Raw genomic sequence first — 19,480 nt, forward strand, 5'->3', positions numbered from 1 at the left:
GCTACTCAGGTAGGTGACTGTATGTGGGGTGTACATAAAGGTTTTATAGGTTAGGAGACCCTCCATCCAATCCAGATAATGATAGTTATAGAAAACCCAGAAGTATCAGTGTATGATTGGAAAAAATGCCTCCCACAGGTGAGAACATTATGTCCTAATGGTAAAGTGCCAAAGCATTCACAACAAAGTGCCATAGATTGAAGCACTCATGAAAATCAGTGGACTTCATATAATACTAGGAACAGAAATCTGGTTAAAACCTGAAATTGGTAGCAGTGAGATTTTTGGGGAAAATTTGAGTGTATATCGAAAGGACAGGTGAATGGGAAATGGAGACAATGTATTTGTGGCAGTAGACAAGAAACTCAAATCTACCAAGGTAGAAATAGATACTGCATGTGAGATTGTTTGGGCAATACTTAATATCAGGGGTGGGCATAAAATGATAATTGTACCTTTCTATCACCCACCAGCCTTATCTCCTGATGTAACCAAAAGGTATAGAACAAACCTCACTTCACTTGTACGTATGTTCCCCAATCACACTGTAATAGTCAATCGAGACTTTAATCATTCAGCAGTTAACTGGGAAAATTACAGTTTTGTTAGTGGTGGATGTGATAGACATCCTGTGAAACTTCACTAAATGCCTTCTCTGAAAACTACCTAGAACAGGTAGTTAGGAACACTACTCAATATGGAAATATATTGGATCTATTGGCAACAACCAGACCTTACCTCTTTGAGGATTTCCACACTGAAACTGGTATTGGTGACCATGACGTGGTTGTGGCAACAATTATTACCAGAGTGCAAGGACAAGTAAAACGCACAGAAAGATATGTATGTTCAGTAAATTAGATAAAATATCAGTAGTATCATACATGTCTGCTTGTGTCTGTGTATGTGCGGGTGGATATGTGTGTGTGTGTGTGTGTGTGTGTGTGTGTGCGCGAGTGTATACCCCTTCTTTCCCCCTAAGGTAAGTCTTTCCGCTCCCGGGATTGGAATGACTCCTTACCCTCTCCCTTAAAACCCACATCCTTTTGTCTTTCCCTCTCCTTCCCTCTTTCCTGATGAGGCAACAGTTTGTTGCGAAAGCTTGAATTTCATGTGTATGTTTGTGTTTGTGTGTGTGTCTATCGACCTGCCAGCACTTTCGTTCGGTAAGTCACATCATCTGTGTTTTTAGATATATTTTTCCCACGTGGAATGTATATACACACATGCTGAATGAAATGTGATTGGCTGTCAAGAGAGTGATTCATGATGCCTTCAATGATTACTGTAGCAGAATATTTTCAAATGATATTTCATGAAACCCAAAGAGATTCTGGTCTTATGTAAAGGATTTTAGTAGCACCAAAGTTAATGCCTAGTCCCTAGTGAAAGAGACAGGAACTGAAATTGAGGGTAGCAGAGCAAAAACTGAAATGCTTAACTTTACTTCTGAATGCTTCTCTACAAAGGAAAACTAGGAAACTGCCCCAATTTAATCCTCGTACCACTAAAAAAATGAATGAAACAAGTATTAGTGCCAGTGGTGTTGAGAAACAGCTGAAATCATTAAAACTGAAAAAAAAGCTCCAGGGCCTGTTGAAATCCTTGCCAGATTCTATACTGAATTTGTGGCCGAGTTAGCCCCTCTTGTGACTATAATCTATCATAGACCCATTATACAGAACACCATGCCTAGTTCTTCGAAAAAAAGCACAGGTCACACCAATCTACAAAAAGGGTAGTGAAAGTGATCCATAAAGACACCCTTCAACATCCTCAATATCAGTCTGTTGTAGAATCTTAGAACACATTCTGAGTTCAAACATAATGAGACATTTTGAACAGAATGCCAGCCAACATCGGTTCTGAAAACACCAATCATGTGAATCTCACCTCTCACTTTTCTCACAGGACATACTGAAAGCTTTGAATCAAGGCAGCCAGGTAGATGAAGTATTTCTCAATTTACAAAAAGTATCTGACTTAGTAGTATACCTACATTTATTGTCAAAAGTGTGATCATATGGGGTATCAAGTGAAATTTGTGATTGGACTGAGGACTTTTTGGTAAGGAGGATGCAGTATCTTGGCTGGAGAGTGTGAGGTAACAGGCAAATTGTGGCGCCCTGAAAATATTCTAAGTTGGTGTGGCCGCTCGGCCAGCCAGGGCCCAGCAGCAAACATATGGTGGCGGATGTTAGCTGGGCAAGAGGGGTAGCCCCAGCGCATGGTCCAGCCACGTGGCTGGGAATTCCATTGTCAATGAAAGAGACTTGTATGCTGAAAGTGCCAAGGATGGCGGACTTTGTGAAACCATCATGGGACACATTTCACAGTTTGTATAGAAATTAATAGTAGCCAGATGAATCATGAGACCTCAAAAAAAAAAAAACATGTACATTATTATTATTTGCATGATGATTCTGATAGTGTAATCACATTTTCAATACCTTTATTAGTTTAAAGTTTAGCATCTGATGGTAAATTATGCAAGTAACATCCAGCAATGAATTTCCAAAATTTAAACGCTTCATCCGATTTCGTCGATCGATGTGTCTTTAGAAAGCTACTAGTGTAAACCTAAATTGGCATGAATTACAGGCATGTAACTTGAACAGTACATGAGTTACTGGAGGTCAAAGTGGCTGATTACTATTGATTGCGTCAGGCCATAAGTACTCCACAGTTACACGAAAAAACGGTAGCAGCATGCTTGTAAATATATTTATTTGTCTATGTATTTGTTTATATTCCAATATATACTATTCATGAAGAAATTGGTTAAATATTTACTGTATGTTAGAAAGCACAGAGACATTAGGCTCCTGGCCTAACTTTTGCTTCTTTTCTTTTGAAATATTTTTATTTAATTGTTTATGTATTTAATAATGTGTGTTAGAGCATGTTTATGGTCCAGCTGTAGGAATATTTATTTTATTTCAAGGATTTAAATGTAAATCCAGTATTTTGAATATGTTTCAATATGTTTGTGAGTGCATGTTGGCTTGGAGATATGGAGGGAGCACTCTTGCCAATCACAGCGCTTGTTACTAAGAGAGATGTATGGAGGTTGGGGAGGAGCATCGTTTCTGGAGAGGACACGAGACAGTTCTGGGCAGGATGACACAGGACATGGACAATATGGCACACGACACAGGAAGTGCTGGACACGACGGCAAGACAGACGCGGAGTTGGTGGAAAGACTTGGACAGTGGAGCAGTTTGCGTGTGGTCACGAAGGATAGAAATATTTCAGAGTGCCGAGCTGTGCTCTTGTGTGATTTCCGTGGCTTCTGCAGTGAAGAAGTAGTGTGCGTTTAGAAGTGAATATCTTGCAAGCTATATTGTTGTTCATAACTAATTACGTGCAGTAGGAATCTATTGTTTCCCTGTTATTCAACTCATATTTTATTTAATTGTTGGACCATCAACGCCAATAATTGTTTTGCAGAAATATATCACATTCTCAAAAGGACTTCTACTATCATAGTCATCATTTAAAGTCATTAAGATAGTACCTGCAGATTTTATTTAATTGCAATCCTTCATTTATAAATTTATATGTTACATTCATAATTCACAATTGCCAAGTGATAGAAACCTTCGACCATTCGATTCATGTGTGTATTCTTATCATATACTGTAGACTCAGCAGTATTTGGCCTGTAATGCAGCAACTATGTATCCCAGCCCCTAGACAACGAAACCAGCCAAAACTTTTTGTATTGCAACTCTGAGTCGGAGGGTATGTAGCTGAGGGCCCACATCCTTTCATCGTTTTATTGTTAGAAAGCCAGCAAGAGTCATAATGAGATGTTGACATAACTTTAGGTGTGTCCCAGGGAAGTGTGCTGGGACTTTTACTGTTCATGTTGTACATTAATGATCTTGCAGACAATATTAATAGTAACATTTCGCAGATGATGAAGCTATGTACAATGAAGTACTAAGTGACAGAAGCTGCATATATATTCAGTCAGATTTGATAAGATTTCAGCCTGGTGCAGAGATTTGTAGCTTGCTCTAAATGCTCAGAAATGTGAAATTTTTACGCTTCACAAAAAAAACTATAGTATCCTATGACTATGATATTGATGAGTCACTGTTGGAATCGGCCAACTCATACAAATACCTCAGGGTACCGCTTTGTAGTGATATGAAATCGAATGATCACATAGATTCTGTTCTGGGTAAGGCAGGTGGTAGACTTTGGTTTATTGGTAGAATACTGGGGAAGGGAAATCAGTGTACAAAGGAGATTACTTACAAATCACTTGCACAACCAATTCTAGATTATTACTCAAGAGTGCGGGACCCATACGAAATAGGACTAATAGTGGGTATTGAATACGTACAGAGAAGAGCAGCATAAATGATCACAGGTTTATATGATCTGTAGGAGAGTGTCACAGATATACTGAAGAAACTGAACTGGAAGACTCTTAAAGACAGATGTAAATTTTCCCAAGAAAATCTATTAATGAAGTTTCAAGAACGAGTTTTAAATGACGATTGTAGGAATATACTTCAATCCCTTAAGTGTTGTTCACATATGGATTGAGAGGATAAGATTAGAATAATTACTGCGCACACAGACACATTCAAACAATCATTTTTCTCGCACTCCATATGTGACTGGACCAGGAAGAAACCCTAATAACTGGTACAGTGAGATGTACCCTCTAACATGTACCTCATGGTTGCTTGAAGAGTATAGAGGTGAATGTAGAATACGAAATAGAGCAGACAGGGTAGATGTACCAAGAAGAGAGGACATAAACCTGTGATGAGGTATTAGGGGACATAAATTTGAGGATGATTTAGGTACATCATCTCTGAAGGGAAAAGAAGGAAACTGGATCCGAAAAGAGTATGCCTGAGCAATGAGGAGAAAATAATATGTTACTTCAAAAAGTAATGAAACATTTAATTTTTGAGACCTACTCTGATATTGTGCAAAATAAAGGTAGCCTGATTTGTAAAATAATAGGGGATTAAAGTAAAGAAGAAGGTAATAAAGATATCAAAAAGTCTGAAATTGTGTAACTGAGGTAGTGCCGATAAAAAAGGCAAATTTAAAATAATAAATTAATACAGGAGTTATGTGAAAACTTTAAAGATTTACAAGTCTTCAGAATGTAATTTCAATAAACTGACTTTAAGTCAAAATAAAACTACACAGGGTGGTTCAAAAAACCATTTACAAACCTAAGTCATACATCGGGCATACAACAAGGATCAGTAATCACGTAGGAATAAGGCTTCACAAACACCATGAGAGGGCTCTTCGGTCACGAGAAGGCATTATTATACAAACATGGGTGAAGTGCATGGAGACCATCGCCATTCACACCACAGAAGTGTTGGAAGTTACATGACTATCTACATGTACCACTAAATAGCTGAGAGGCATTTGATTCATGGTGCGGCCAACCACCCTTCAACACCAGTTGGGCAAAAGTGGCTCATTCCATGTCCACCAGCTGGATGCTGGTCACCAATGAACAACACAGACATTTGTGGGGGAAGAAAACATTCACAAAATGGTGCAGGATATGCTGTCAACAAGTACCTAATTTGTATCCTGTGCCACCGATATCATCCAACCATCTGTATGGCATATTATACATGAGAAGGGGCTGCGTCCATTTCATTTCCAAAGCATCCAGGCATTGCTACTGGGGGACTACAAACAAGCACATGGGGTTTTCTTGGTGGTTTCTGCAGGCATCTGCTGTAGACTGAAACTTCACCGCAAGTGTCCTCTTCACCAATGAGGTTGCATTTGCACTCAAAGGTGTGATGAACGTTCGCAACCTGCATACATTGGTGGATGTAAACCCACATGCTTTATGTATGAATGCCTCACAATCTAAATTTACTGCTAATGTGTGGGCTGGCACCACTGGAGACCATTTAACTGCGCCATCCAGTCTCCCAGATCAACTTGATGGTTGCATGTATCTCATATTTCTGCAAGAGGTTTTGACAAACATGCTGAAAGCCATGCCTATTTGTCACACATTCAGTTTCAGCATGACTGAGTTCCCATGCATTCCAGCAGACAAGTGAGGTCACATCTCCAGGCAACCTTTCCTGGCCAAAGGATTCGTCCTTTGTGGGCCACTTGCATGGCCATGGCAATCACCAGATCTGTACCCAGTCCACTTTTTCCTGTGAAGATACCTGAAGGGCCTTGTGTATGAAACACTTCTTACATCACCAGAGGACCTAGTTGGTAGGACTGTTGTGGCATCAGGATATCTTTGAGATACACCAGATATTTATGAGAGGGTGTGCTGTTCAATGCAGTACCAATGTCAGGCGTGTGTCGATGCATCTGGACAAAACTCTGAGCATCTCCTGTAGTGGACATCCATTTGTAGCATGTAACTAAATAACAACAATGGCATTTAGTAGCCCTGGATGGCATTTGCGACCCTCAATTGCTATGCAATTTCTGATCCATGTTGTATATCCGAAGTGCCTTGTCAGTTTGTAAACGTTTTTTGGTTGGCCCTATACAGTGGCCAGAACCTGTTATGCCACTTATGAAAGTTCAGTGGTTTTGAAGATTATTTCTTGTAATTATAGCCTGTAGGCCTAAGCATGGTTTATTTTTATTATTGAAGCTCATATGAGAAAGTGTGCTCCTTTAAGTTGAAAAAAATCTTGCTGCTGTAACTATTAAGTTGTCAAAGAGCCAGTTTTCAACATCTACTAGTCATAAACACTAATAATAAAAATAACAGACTACCATAAATGTCCGTTATGGTCAAGCAGCAAATTGTCAATGATTTTAGTACACTACTTTCACCTCTATAAATTTTTCATTAACTTTCTAATATTTCTGATGAAAACTAGGAAGCTATAGTACAGGAAAAGTATATTGTGTGCAGAGTCTAATCTGTTTGCCAGAAGTAAAATCAGGAATGAACATCAAAAGAATCATTTTTTAAACTGTCTATGCTTTGTGTAAATGTGTGTAAGCAGATGTAGCAGAAAGTGTTATTACTCGCAGATGAAGTCTGAACATTACAAACATATCATATTAAGTGTGCCATGTAGATGTACCATACGACAACAAGAGCATTTGTCTCATGTGAGGGGAATGGAGTATTTTGTGATAAGAAAGAGGAAGGGCAATTTAGTGATATGAAACACCAAATTGGACATAGTAATAAGTATTCTGTGTATCGCTATTCCACCCTGAAGCAGCACAGAATACCCAAGAAATTACATTGTAACAACAAAGGTGTATTGAAATGAGAGCCAAAGAGATGCTGGTGTACAAGAAAGGTATTATATTTTGAGAAACTAATATCTTACATTCATGAAGAATGTTTATTTTTGAAATACTGTATAGTGCAGAGGAAATAATATTTCTCTCAGTATAAGAAAATAAATACAGCTCTGTTGACAAAGTCTTGGAGATCAAAATGGAAAGTATATTAATATCCTCAAGCTGCTGGTATGTATTACTAACACAGGTCACACAGTAACAGCTGAATCACAGAGTAGATGTGGAAACATCTATATTCGCCTACAGAAAGGAAGTTCAGCAGCCAAGCTTCTGCAGGAAAGTTGATGACAATGTTTTGGAATATGAAAGGTCCACTGCTAATTCATTACACTCCTAAAGGTTAAATAGTAAATAATGACAGCTACTGTGATATCTTAAACACAAAATCACAACAAAGAGGAGACGGAGGCTTACACAAAGTGTGATTTTGCTTCAGGATAATGGACACCCTCATACAAATAGTAAAACAACCCAGGGTCATTCAAAGTTTGGTTTAGAGCTGTTGGCACACTGTCCAGTACTGATCTAGCTGCAAGTGATTTTCATCTTTTTGGTCTGGGGAAGTAGCACCAAGACGAATTCAAGTTTTCATCAGATGATGAGGTTGTGGAGGTGGTGCAAGAGTGGATATGCATGACACCATAAAGCTTCTTCCATGGCAGAATTAGGAAGAGATGGACCAAATACATACAAGTTGAGGGGGAGTATGTATAAATCTGATATTACTGGCAGTGTTCCTTTCCCAATGAAAAGCTGAATTTAAAAAATTGCCCATACTCTTTTATTTACCCTCATATTATTGTTTGCTTGAAACTTTTATTTTTTTGCTTAAGAGTTGCCTTTCCCCTTTCAAGATTTTCTATTCTTTTATCTACATCATACATGAAACACTTTGTACAGTTTGCCTAACATAATTGTCTCTTTTGACTTTGTCTGTATAATGTTCATTTCCTAAGGTCCCAGTATGCCACTTCATGATTAATTTTACCTCATATTTCTCCCTATTCTTAAGTGAACACTAATAATCTACATTTATGATTTCCTACCTGGTTAGTGTGTCTTTGCAGCTCTGTATCACATTTATTCTGCATTTAGTTGGCTGCCATTAGTTTAATGTCTGAAGTTGTTTATGACCATTACATCATGTACAATTTTCATAAAATATAGCTGTTTTATTCAATTTAGCTCTTTTCAGGTCTTCTTTCTATTTACTTTCTTCTAGAAGAAAGAGTTACAGGTGGAAATGTTGTTCTTGTTACTGTATTCGACTGATATATGACATTTATCATTTCTAGTATCATATCCAAAATATCCCATTGAAGATGTTTCTTTAGTTTTTGTTCTATTTCCCATTAAAACACTTGTTATCAGCTCATTGTGGGACTTGCTGTCATTTTTCATCTTCTATAACTTCTGGTAGAGGTCTTCTACCTCTTATTGTAAGTGAGCACATACACTTTAATAACTTATATTGGATACCTTCTGTTAATTTTTTTGTAAAAATAGTCTTGCTCTTCTGCTTGAAATTCCATGAATACTCGCAATTCTGATTAATTATCTTGTTTGCAACAAAGTCTGCACCTGAATGTCATCGATTCCCCATTTCTCTGTAATAAAATGTATATTCTGGGTTTTATTCTATTTGGTCTTTATTTTAATTGCGAATTACGAATGTAACATATAAATTTATAAATGAAGGATTGCAATTAAATAAAATCTGCAGGTACTATCTTAATGACTTTAAATGATGACTATGATAGTAGAAGTCCTTTTGAGAATGTGATATATTTCTGCAAAACAATTATTGGTGTTGATGGTCCAGAAATTAAATAAAATATGAGTTGAATAATAGAGAAACAATAGATTCCTACTGCACGTAATTAGTTATGAACAACAATATAGCTTGCAAGATATTCACTTCTAAACGCACACTACTTCTTCACTGCAGAAGCCACGGAAATCACACAAGAGCACAGCTCGGCACTCTGAAATATTTCTATCCTTCGTGACCACACGCAAACTGCTCCACTGTCCAAGTCTTTCCACCAACTCCGCGTCCATCTTGCCGTCGTGTCCAGCACTTCCTGTGTCATGTGCCATATTGTCCATGTCCTGTGTCATCCTGCCCAGAACTGGCTCGTGTCCTCTCCAGAAACGATGCTCCTCCCCAACCTCCATACATCTCTCTTAGTAACAAGCGCTGTGATTGGCAAGAGTGCTCCCTCCATATCTCCAAGCCAACATACACTCACAAACATATTGAAACATATTCAAAATACTGGATTTGCATTTAAATCCTTGAAATAAAATAAATATTCCTACAGCTGGACCATAAACATGCTCTAACACACATTATTAAATACATAAACAATTAAATAAAAATATTTCAAAAGAAAAGAAGCAAAAGTTAGGCCAGGAGCCTAATGTCTCTGTGCTTTCTAACATACAGTAAATATTTAACCAATTTCTTCATGAATAGTATATATTGGAATATAAACAAATACATAGACAAATAAATATATTTACAAGCATGCTGCTACCATTTTTTCGTGTAACTGTGGAGTACTTATGGCCTGGCGTAATCGATAGTAATCAATCACTTTGACCTCCAGTAACTCATGTACTATTCAAGTTACATGCACATCTGATAACCATACTATATCCTATTTGATTTTATTCAACACAACTTTCAACTTCACTAACTTTTGAAACAACATTTTTGACTTTTATTGCCCATAAATAAATGTGAAATGAGATTTATTCATCAATTTTCAAGTCATTGTATAACAGAAATGTCATGTTTGACAATAAGAATGTTTTAGGAGAAATACAAAAATTTATATATTTTATACAAATTTCTGAGCTATAGCTACACAAACATCTATTAAAGTTTTTCAGTGCACAAAATAAAATATATAAAAGGCAAAATTTCATGCCATGTGCTGCATTCACGAAATTAGCCAGGCATGCCCCATGGCCAGGTGCGTTGCCTGAGATCTCAAATCCACAGCACCAAATATTTCTTCATGTGGACAAGAATACTGACACCTCACAGGCTTGCATGTGGCTGTAGGGATCTGAAAATCCTATTTATTCTACATAACAGAGGCTGAAGAGATTTTCAAGACACATGAACAGTACTAAACTCTGATAGAATTATGTACACAATGTAAATTTGTACACATCATAAATTTGTTATTAATATTTGGATTTTTGCCTAATCTTTATCATTATACTAACTGAAAATCTTGGGTGGAGTAAAACTGTGAGTGTTTTCTTTTCTCATACCATTGTTTGTCTAAAGCTTTATGTTGATCAAGAAAATAGTCTCTTGTATGGTTAAGACGGAACATGGGAGGTTAGTAAGAAAACTTTTAAAAAACTAAAATCATTTAAATTAAACACTAGAGAAAATCATATGCATTCTAAAACCAATGACTTTTCACAAACAAATTACCTGTCTTGGACTGAAGCTTTATTTTCAGTACTTCAATAGGGCAGTTAACAACACTCAGCAACAGGCCTGCAATACAGCCTGCAGTAAAGACATTCCAATTCCAAACATTCTGTTTTTTATTTTTCTCCTCAGCTTGAATATCTTGAGGTTCGAGTACTTTAAGTGTGTTTCCATAAGATCCAAAAAACAATGCATTCAACAGACCAGCTGATATGATTGGAAAGGCCATTCCTTTGTAAAATCCTCTTATCTGAAAATAGACAACTTTAGTTTATCGTGGAATTATAGAAAAGAAAAAGGCATATATTGTTTCTGTTTTTGAATCCTTTCTATAGCAGTCACTGTTTTACAATATGGGAGTAATGCTGCCTTTAAGAGTCTATACCAGCTGTCAGACATGTTGATGTACTGCATCTGCCACCAGGATCTCATCCCTGTGAAACATACTGCCCTACATTTCCTCACTAAAACATCAGGCCCCTCCAAGAACTAACCATGATTGCTGGTTTCAAAGCACCCACTGAATGTATATATACCTTAGTAGATCAACACCTGTAACCTATAGTACGAAGACTTTCCTTCTGTATTAAAGACACCAGCCATTTCCTAGATGATCTGTAATCTACATCCATCCCACTCCCACTACGTACCTTGACTATCACCATTGATGTTACCTCCGTCTATACCAACGTATCCCATGTACATGGTCGGTCTGCTGCTGAACATTACCTTGACCCATGCCCAACTGATTCCAAAACTATGATGTCCTTCCCACTCACTTTAATCAACTTCATACTTACCATCAACTATTTTATGTTTGAGAAGCAGACATAAAAACAGATCAGGGGTACAGCCATGGGAACCAGGATGGCTCCTCCGTATGTGTCAAGTTCACTAGGACTTTTCTGAAATTCATGTCATTCATCCCCTTGTTTGGTTTAAATACATTGATGATATCTTTGTCATATGGACTCACTGTGAGGCTGACCTGTTTAAATTCTTGGAATCTCTAAATACATTTCCCCAATTAAATTTCACATAGACCTATTCTGAATCCCATGATGTTGACTCATTTTCAATAAGGGTCAGCTACACACTTCTGTTCACATTAAACCTACTAACGATATGGAGTACTTAAATTTTGAGTGTTTCCATCCTTTGCATGTCCAACATTCTCTCTCATGCACACTTTGGATTTGAGGAAAATTTATTTCTTTTCATGCAGACTCTTTACAGCAATACACCACCCATCTCACTTCGGCTTTCACTGGGCATAATTACCCTACCTGCCTAGTTCAAAGGAAGATTTACTGGGTCATCAAATCCAGTCCTGATATTGCTGATCTCTCAAAAAACAGCTGAGGAGTACACCTCTCATTTTTATTGTGGCCTTGAATGTATTAAGCAGCTACTTCAACAAGGTCATGACTTCCTAAATTTCTGTCCTGGAATGAAGTCCATTCTCTCGAAAACTTTGCCCACCATATCTCGAATAGCTTTCTGGCACTACCACCCCCCATCCCCCCCCAACCCCAACCCCTCCCCCCTCCCCCTCCCCCACCCCCCACTCAATTGTTACAATTCTCTGGTCAGTCCGTATGCTGCTCCTGCACCCATTCCCCTATCCTATGGCTCATACCTCTGTGACCATCCCCATTGTAAGACTTGTCCTATGCACCCTACAGTCACCACCTATACCAGCCCTGTAACTGGCAAAATATATAGTATCAAAGGGAGAACCACTTGTGAAACAGTGCAAGTTGTGTACCAGCTGTTACCTGAACGCTATTCAGCCCTTTACATTGGTATGACTATCACCAAGTTAGTGGGTAGGATTAATGAGTGTAGACAGAGGGTGCATACTGTTGGCACACATTATCCTGTAGCAGAGAATGGTCTGCAACATTATAGTTGTGACCTCAGTGGTTGATTCACCACACATGCTATCTGGAGTCTTCTCTCCAACAGCAGTTTCTCAGAACTATGCAGGAGGGAACTGGTGTTACAATGTGTCCTTGTTTGTCATCATTCACCTGGGCTTAATTTATGTTAATTTCTTTGGTCTCGGCATTAATTCTCAGTAACTATTCCTTTCTTCACTCCCTTTTAGTTTTGTACACTGAAGAGGCAAAGGAACTGGTACACCTGCCTATGATAACGTAAGGCACCTGCGATCATGCAGAAGTGCCGCAACACGATGTGGCATGGAGTCAACTAATATGTGAAGTAGTGCTGGAGGGAATTGATACCATGAACCCTGCAGGGCTGTCCATAGATCTGTAAGAGTATGAGAGGGTGGAGATCTGTTTTGAACAGCACATTGCAAGGCATCGCAGATATGCTCAATAATGTTCATTTCTGAGGAGTTTGGTGGCCAGCGGAAGTATTTAAACTTGGAAGAGTATTCCTGGAGCCACTCCATAGCAATTCAGCACATGTGAGGTGTCATATTGTCCTGCTGGAATTGCCCAAGTCCATCAGAATGCACAATAGACATAAATGGATGCAGTTGATCAGACAGGATGCTTACATATATATCATTTGTCAGGATCGCATCTAGACGTATCAGAGGTCCCATATCACTCCAACTGCACACTCGCCACATCATTACAGAGCCTCCATCAGCTTGAACAGTCCCCTGCTAACATGCAGGGCTCATGGACTCACAAGATTGTCTGCACCCATACATGTCCATTCGCTTGATACAATTTGAAATGAGACTCGTCCAACCAGGCAACATGTTTCCAGTTATCAACAGCCCAATGTTGGTGTTGATGAGCTGAAGCTTTGTGTCATGCAGTCATCAAGGGTATACAAGTGGGCCTTTGGCTCTGAAAGCCCATATTGATGGTGTTTTGTTGAATGGTTTGCACGCTGACACTTGTTGATGGCCCAGGATTGAAATCTGAAGCAGTCTGTGGAAGGACTCCACTTCTGTCACATTGAATGATTCTCTTCAGTCATCATTGGTCCCATTCTTGTAGGCTACAGTGACATTGGAGATTTGATGTTTTACTGGATTCCTGATTTCACAGTACACTTAAATGGTTTTATGGGAAAATCCCCATTTCATCATCATTACCTCAGAGTTGCTGTGTCCCATCACTTGTTTGCTGACTATAACACCACATTCAAACTCACTTAAATCTTGATAAGCAGCCATTGTGACAACAGTAAGTGATCTAACAACTGTGCCAGACACTTGTTGTCTTATATATGTGTTGCCGACCTCAGCACCGTATTCTGCCTGTTTACATATCTCTGTATTTGAATACACATGCCGATACCAGTTTCTTTGGTGCTTCAGTGAGTATCTCTTATTTTCTGACCTGTCTATTTTTCTCCTCCCTCCACCTCTACCACATATAATACATTTAGCTTTCCACCCTTATTAACTCATGCATGTTATTTTGCCAGTAATCTTTGTCTTGCTTATTACTGTACCTTCCACCTTTAAGTTCTCAGGTCTTCAAATATTGTCTGGTGTAGTGCTGAACAATCAGTCATTCCTTCTCATCCCATTCAGTAAGTCTCCTCTGACCCTGGGTTCTTGGCAATGTCTCTGAACTCTCCCCATTTCCTAAACCTTACCAGTCCTTTTTCCTTAATCCCTGTTCCATCCTCTTCATATCTTCTATCATAAGAAGGAGCCACTGACTCTGAAAGCTTCTATGTTTATTTAACATTTAGGTATGTTTTCTCCTGCCACAGCATTATGAGCATATTTTTTATCTAGCCAATTACATTATAATAAATAAGCAATCACACAGTAATTACATGAGAAATAAAATCTTGATAGTGCTCAGAGTTATTCTGCTCAGAACTTAAATATAGTAATGTCTTTCCTACACATTGCAACTTCCTTGACAGTTACTTTTTCACTAGTTTTGGTTTATAGTTGACTTTTTAAAATATATTTTTCTTTGTTCTTCCTTCTGGTGAAGGTAATTTCATCTAATTTATTTATAGTGGCATGTTTCTTACAGTTCTGTATTGTTCTTGTTGGTGAGTTTCTTAAGTTAGTGCTATATGGTGACTACTGGACTACCTTTCACTGAACAAACATTTTAAGCACTGTGCCGCACTAAGCTAGTTAGTGTAAAATGTAACAATGTAATTACAAGTATTCTCTGATGTATGCGTGTTTTGGGGGGGGGGGGGCGGGGGGGGGGGGCGGGGGGGTGAAGGGCGGGGGGGGGGGCGGGGGGGGGGGGGCGGGGGGGGGGCGGGGGGGGGGGGGAGTTTCCTACATCCTGGTGTGCGCATGGTTGTGTGGGTGCGCATTTTTGTGAGCATGTACGCATTTCTTATTCAACTACTTTGCACTGATTTTTTTATTTTTTTCTGTGTGCGACAGAACTAGTAGAAACTTGCCATGATGTATTTGACACAGAAAGATCTATTACAGAATACTCCCAGAGGAGGGTAAGCTATTATAATTAACCATCCCCATAAATGTCCTGTTCACACAATATCAGAGTTTCACCTATAACAAAGTCCATAATATAAACACTGTATACCATACCAAAATGCCAATTAGTGTGCACTTCACTGATTGCATTACAACTGACTCTGACCTGTCCTGGGCAGGATTTTTAGAGGGAGCTTCTGGAGACAAGTGCTCTCTATATAGTGGCACTATGGTGGTCACCAGTAATGTTGCACTAACTACTGTTTCCATAGTGATGTCAGGTAGCATTACCATATCCCATTCACCCCAGGAGTGACACAACTGATGGAGCAAAATGTAGGTGGTCTATGGTCTGGGCGGGACATCCCACTGGACGGAGCAGTAGATCAATGTCCTTGGGCACTGCTGCAGAAGGCCCAGGCAGGATGAGGCTGATGGAAACAACACAGGTTGCCCCACAACTGGAGGGTCTGCTGGGGGCAGAAAATGAGGCAGCTGCTGAGCTGGGTGGAGGAGACGAAGTCAATTTTGTTGGTGCTGTGGAAGTTCATCTGTGAACAACACAGTATACACCACAGAAACATGAAATACTGAGAATATCCTGTGGATCCAGGGTAGATGGCACCTGAACCCATCAGCCCCCACATGAGGCATCCATCTGGAAGGAAGAGGCCTCATTGTCAACATCTGCTAGGGTGAATGCAACATGTCCAAGTGAGTGCAATGAAGGTGACCATGAAGATGCTACATCAGGCTGTGGCCTTCACCTGGGGAGGCCCTGTAAGTTATTAGAAAATTGCAGAGGCCATTAGGTGCAGTGTTGAACATAATTTCCTTGGAGGAGAGGTTGAACCACAAACAGGTCAAGGATGGTTGCATGAAAGAACAATGGCACAAGTTCCATTTTAGCCCTGTACATGTATTTGTAACTAGAGCTTGAGGTTGTGCCAGATGTCCTCTAGAGTCATACCTGTAATCAAGATCACACCAAAGTATGTGGTTTAATTTGAAATCCCTTGTAGCAATTGATCCATGAAATGCTGGAGTATAGCATTGGCTGAAAATATTCCAAAAGGTAACCAATTATGATAGTAAAGGCCATATGACATATTTAACACTAGAGAAGCTTCTGGCGCTGGAACCAAGGAGACTCAAAAATATGCCTCTATGAGGTCAATGTTACTGAATAAAGTGCCATATGTAGAGTAACAGAATAGTGGAAACTGTCATGCTGCTGTTCTTACCTCCTTAGCTAATACAGGTGTTAAGATGACTTAATTACATTTAATGCATGTAAAGGTATTTGATTTAAATTTATACTATTACAGCTGCTTATTGCATGGATGTTTGGTTTCTTTGTTTCATGTTGAAATGAAGGACAACCAGATATGCCAATGGCAGAGTTTTTGCTGCTCTGGCCAGAGATGCTGAACTGTCCACTGCTACAACTGAAGTGACAACCAGCAATAGTGATAAGATCCTGGCAGCAACTGTTGCAAAACTCTGGTTCCATTGGGCATCAGTTGATGCTATTGTAATGTAAATAATCTAACTGTAATTGTAATGAAAATGTAATGATAGAGAAGTAAATCTGCAGTTGTCTGCTGCTAACAACATACATTTTGACACTGTCTGTCTAATTAGAAGGCAGTAAACTTGTACAGAGCTGAAAGTTAATTTTCCATCTTACTTGATTATGAAATGATGAAGTAATTTTATTTACAAAGAAATATTAAATGACAGTTTAACACTGTTTATACATTCAGGTATTAGAAGAACTTTTTCAACCATACAAATATTTTGAGAGCACGATCACCGTCTGAGATAATTAAATTTTGGATCAATTTTCATTAGAATAAAGCATCTTTGACTTGCTATTGACTGAATTGCAGTTTCTAGAGAACAAGTAAATGGAACGTTTATTCCACCCAAACCACATTTCATTACAAAGGTTCTGCAAGTTTAACAAAGAAATATGGCAACAAAAATGGAGGTAGCTTTACTGAATAATATTTAGCAATGTTTTGAGCTTATCAAAGTGTGTGCAGTCATTTTCAGTGCATTATTCAAGTTACAACATGTACTTCATAGACCTTTCCTTGCTATATTTGCTTATAATACAGCAAAATAAGAAATTACACAGTAGTACTTTCAAACAAATGTGTTGCTTCCAACACAAACAATTTTTATGGCCTTCAAGCTTACCCCTTCATGTTTGTATGTCCGCCTGATAACATCCACTAGGCCTGTATCACCCATTAACTGTTGACGCACTTTTATTGTGTCTGCTGGGTGCCCAATTACAATGCCACATATCCCTGTAACAGATTATAATACAGGCTTCTTTATAATAAAAAAAAAATAATTTGATGAAATTTGTAGAGAGACATGTGTATATTTCTAACAACTTTTGTTGTCAACATTACAAATTAATGCAACATGTTAGTACCAATAACTGGGTCCTATATGTTGCATTAATTTGTAATGTTAACAACTGCAGTTGTGAGAAACTTATATGATGTGAATGTCAAGTTTTGCAAACATTTCATATGTTATCTTTGTTTCATACAAATTCTAGCTTAATTCTCCAACTTTCAGATCAAAAACACATTACTTTCAAGTTAAAACTGAAGTGTAGATGCCATGTTTCTTGCTAATCATAACAGCAGAAACAGCATCAGTATAATAATATTACATTTTTCTAAAAATAACTTTCATGTTAGACATGATAAATAGTCTCTAATAAAAAATATCACATTAAAAACGGCTAGCCTGACATGAAGCTGTAAGCTCCCTCCAACCATGTACAAAAAAAAAAAAAAAAAAGACAAATATTTTCCATGTAGATGGGAAAGTTACACCTTCACAATCAGTTAATTGGAAAAATAATTTCCCTGCCATTGCATTACAAAATGCATTATCAGTTAACAGATACAATCAAGCTGGTTCACATCACTGTCCATTGCATCCCTAGACACTTCTTTGCTGGTCATTGGGGCTCAATTTGAAGCGGGATCCATCACCAAAGTTAATTCTACTCCAGTCAATGAGATTCCACGCCAAAGACATGTCTGTTGATGCCCCAGACAGTGGTGGGATACCAAAATGACTGTTGCTTGCCATATGACCCAACAAACAGGAGTGATGGTCTGGGGTGGCATTTCTTTCCTTAGCAGGGCCCCTTTTAGTGTCATCTGAGGCATCCTTTCAGTGCAGCGATACCTTGATGATATTCTATGTCGCATGGCAAGCCATCCTGGGCTTACATTTCAGCAAAATAATGCCCAGCTGCACACAGTGCTTGTGTACCTGCTTGGCAAACCCTACCTTGGGCAGCAAGGTCACCGGATTTTTCTCCAGTTGAGAATGTTTGGAGCATTATGGGCAGTGCCCTCTAATGAACTCAGGATTTTGATGTTCTAATGTGCCAATTTGGCATAATATCCCTTAGGAGGACATTCAATATCTGTATCAATTAACGGCAAGCCAACTGCTTGCATAAGAGCTAGAGATGGAACAATGTGTTATTGACTTCCTCAATCTGTGAAGCTCCTTCTCTTGAATAAATCATCCAGTTCTTCTGAAATTGTAATCACTTGTTTGCTTGTACATGTACATGTACATCACATCTATCAATTTCTAACTCATTTGGGTAATACCTATGCAGTGCAGTTTTTTTTTTTTATGTGATACTATAGTGAACCTAGTTTCAATCCTTGGGGAACCCCATAAGTGATTTTTCTTCAGTCAGAAGCCCACCCACATAGGTCGAATTATTATGTATAACTTTCCACATTCTTTTTGTTAGGTTTGATGACATTATCCACTGTTTTCCTATACCACCAACTCCATAAAACCTCAATTAGCTCAGGAGGCTATTATGATTCAAACAGTCAAATGCCTTAGGTCATCATCATCAGTTATCTGCTATATTAGCAGGTCCTTTGCCTCTCCATTTTCTGCGATCCATTGCTTCCTTCTTAAGGCTGCTGTATGTTGTACCATCCATCATGTCATCCAGTATCTGGAAACTCTTCCTTCCATGCTTCCTTTTCCCTTCTACATAACCTTCTAAAACTGTTTTTATCAGTCTGTCATTCTTTCTTAATATATGCCCAATCCAATTTCTTTTTCTTCTCTTTATTACATCTAGTAACTGTCTTTTCTCTCCCACTCTTCTCAGTACCTCTTCATTTTTTACTCTGTCCATCCAACTTATTCTTTCCATCTTCCGTCATGTCCAGATCTCAAAAGCCTCCAGCCTTTCTCTGTCTTTTTTCCTCATAGTCCATGTTTCAGCGCAATATAG

The 19,480-nt window shown here is 38.6% G+C and overlaps 1 protein-coding gene across 1 annotated transcript in view; it reads right to left on the reverse strand.

Annotated features, from left to right (window-relative positions):
• Positions 1-19,480, reverse strand: part of LOC124721853 (solute carrier family 25 member 45-like) — a 105,758-nt gene that overhangs the window by 18,757 nt on the left and 67,521 nt on the right. The window contains exons 2-3 of the mRNA XM_047247026.1: positions 17,377-17,489; positions 10,761-11,010 (exon numbers count right to left, since the gene is read on the reverse strand). Coding sequence (XP_047102982.1) covers positions 10,761-11,010; positions 17,377-17,489 — 363 coding nt within the window. The remainder of the gene's footprint in view (positions 1-10,760; positions 11,011-17,376; positions 17,490-19,480) is intronic.

This window comes from Schistocerca piceifrons, chromosome 1 (assembly GCF_021461385.2).
Source record: "Schistocerca piceifrons isolate TAMUIC-IGC-003096 chromosome 1, iqSchPice1.1, whole genome shotgun sequence".
Taxonomy (NCBI): domain Eukaryota; kingdom Metazoa; phylum Arthropoda; class Insecta; order Orthoptera; family Acrididae; genus Schistocerca; species Schistocerca piceifrons.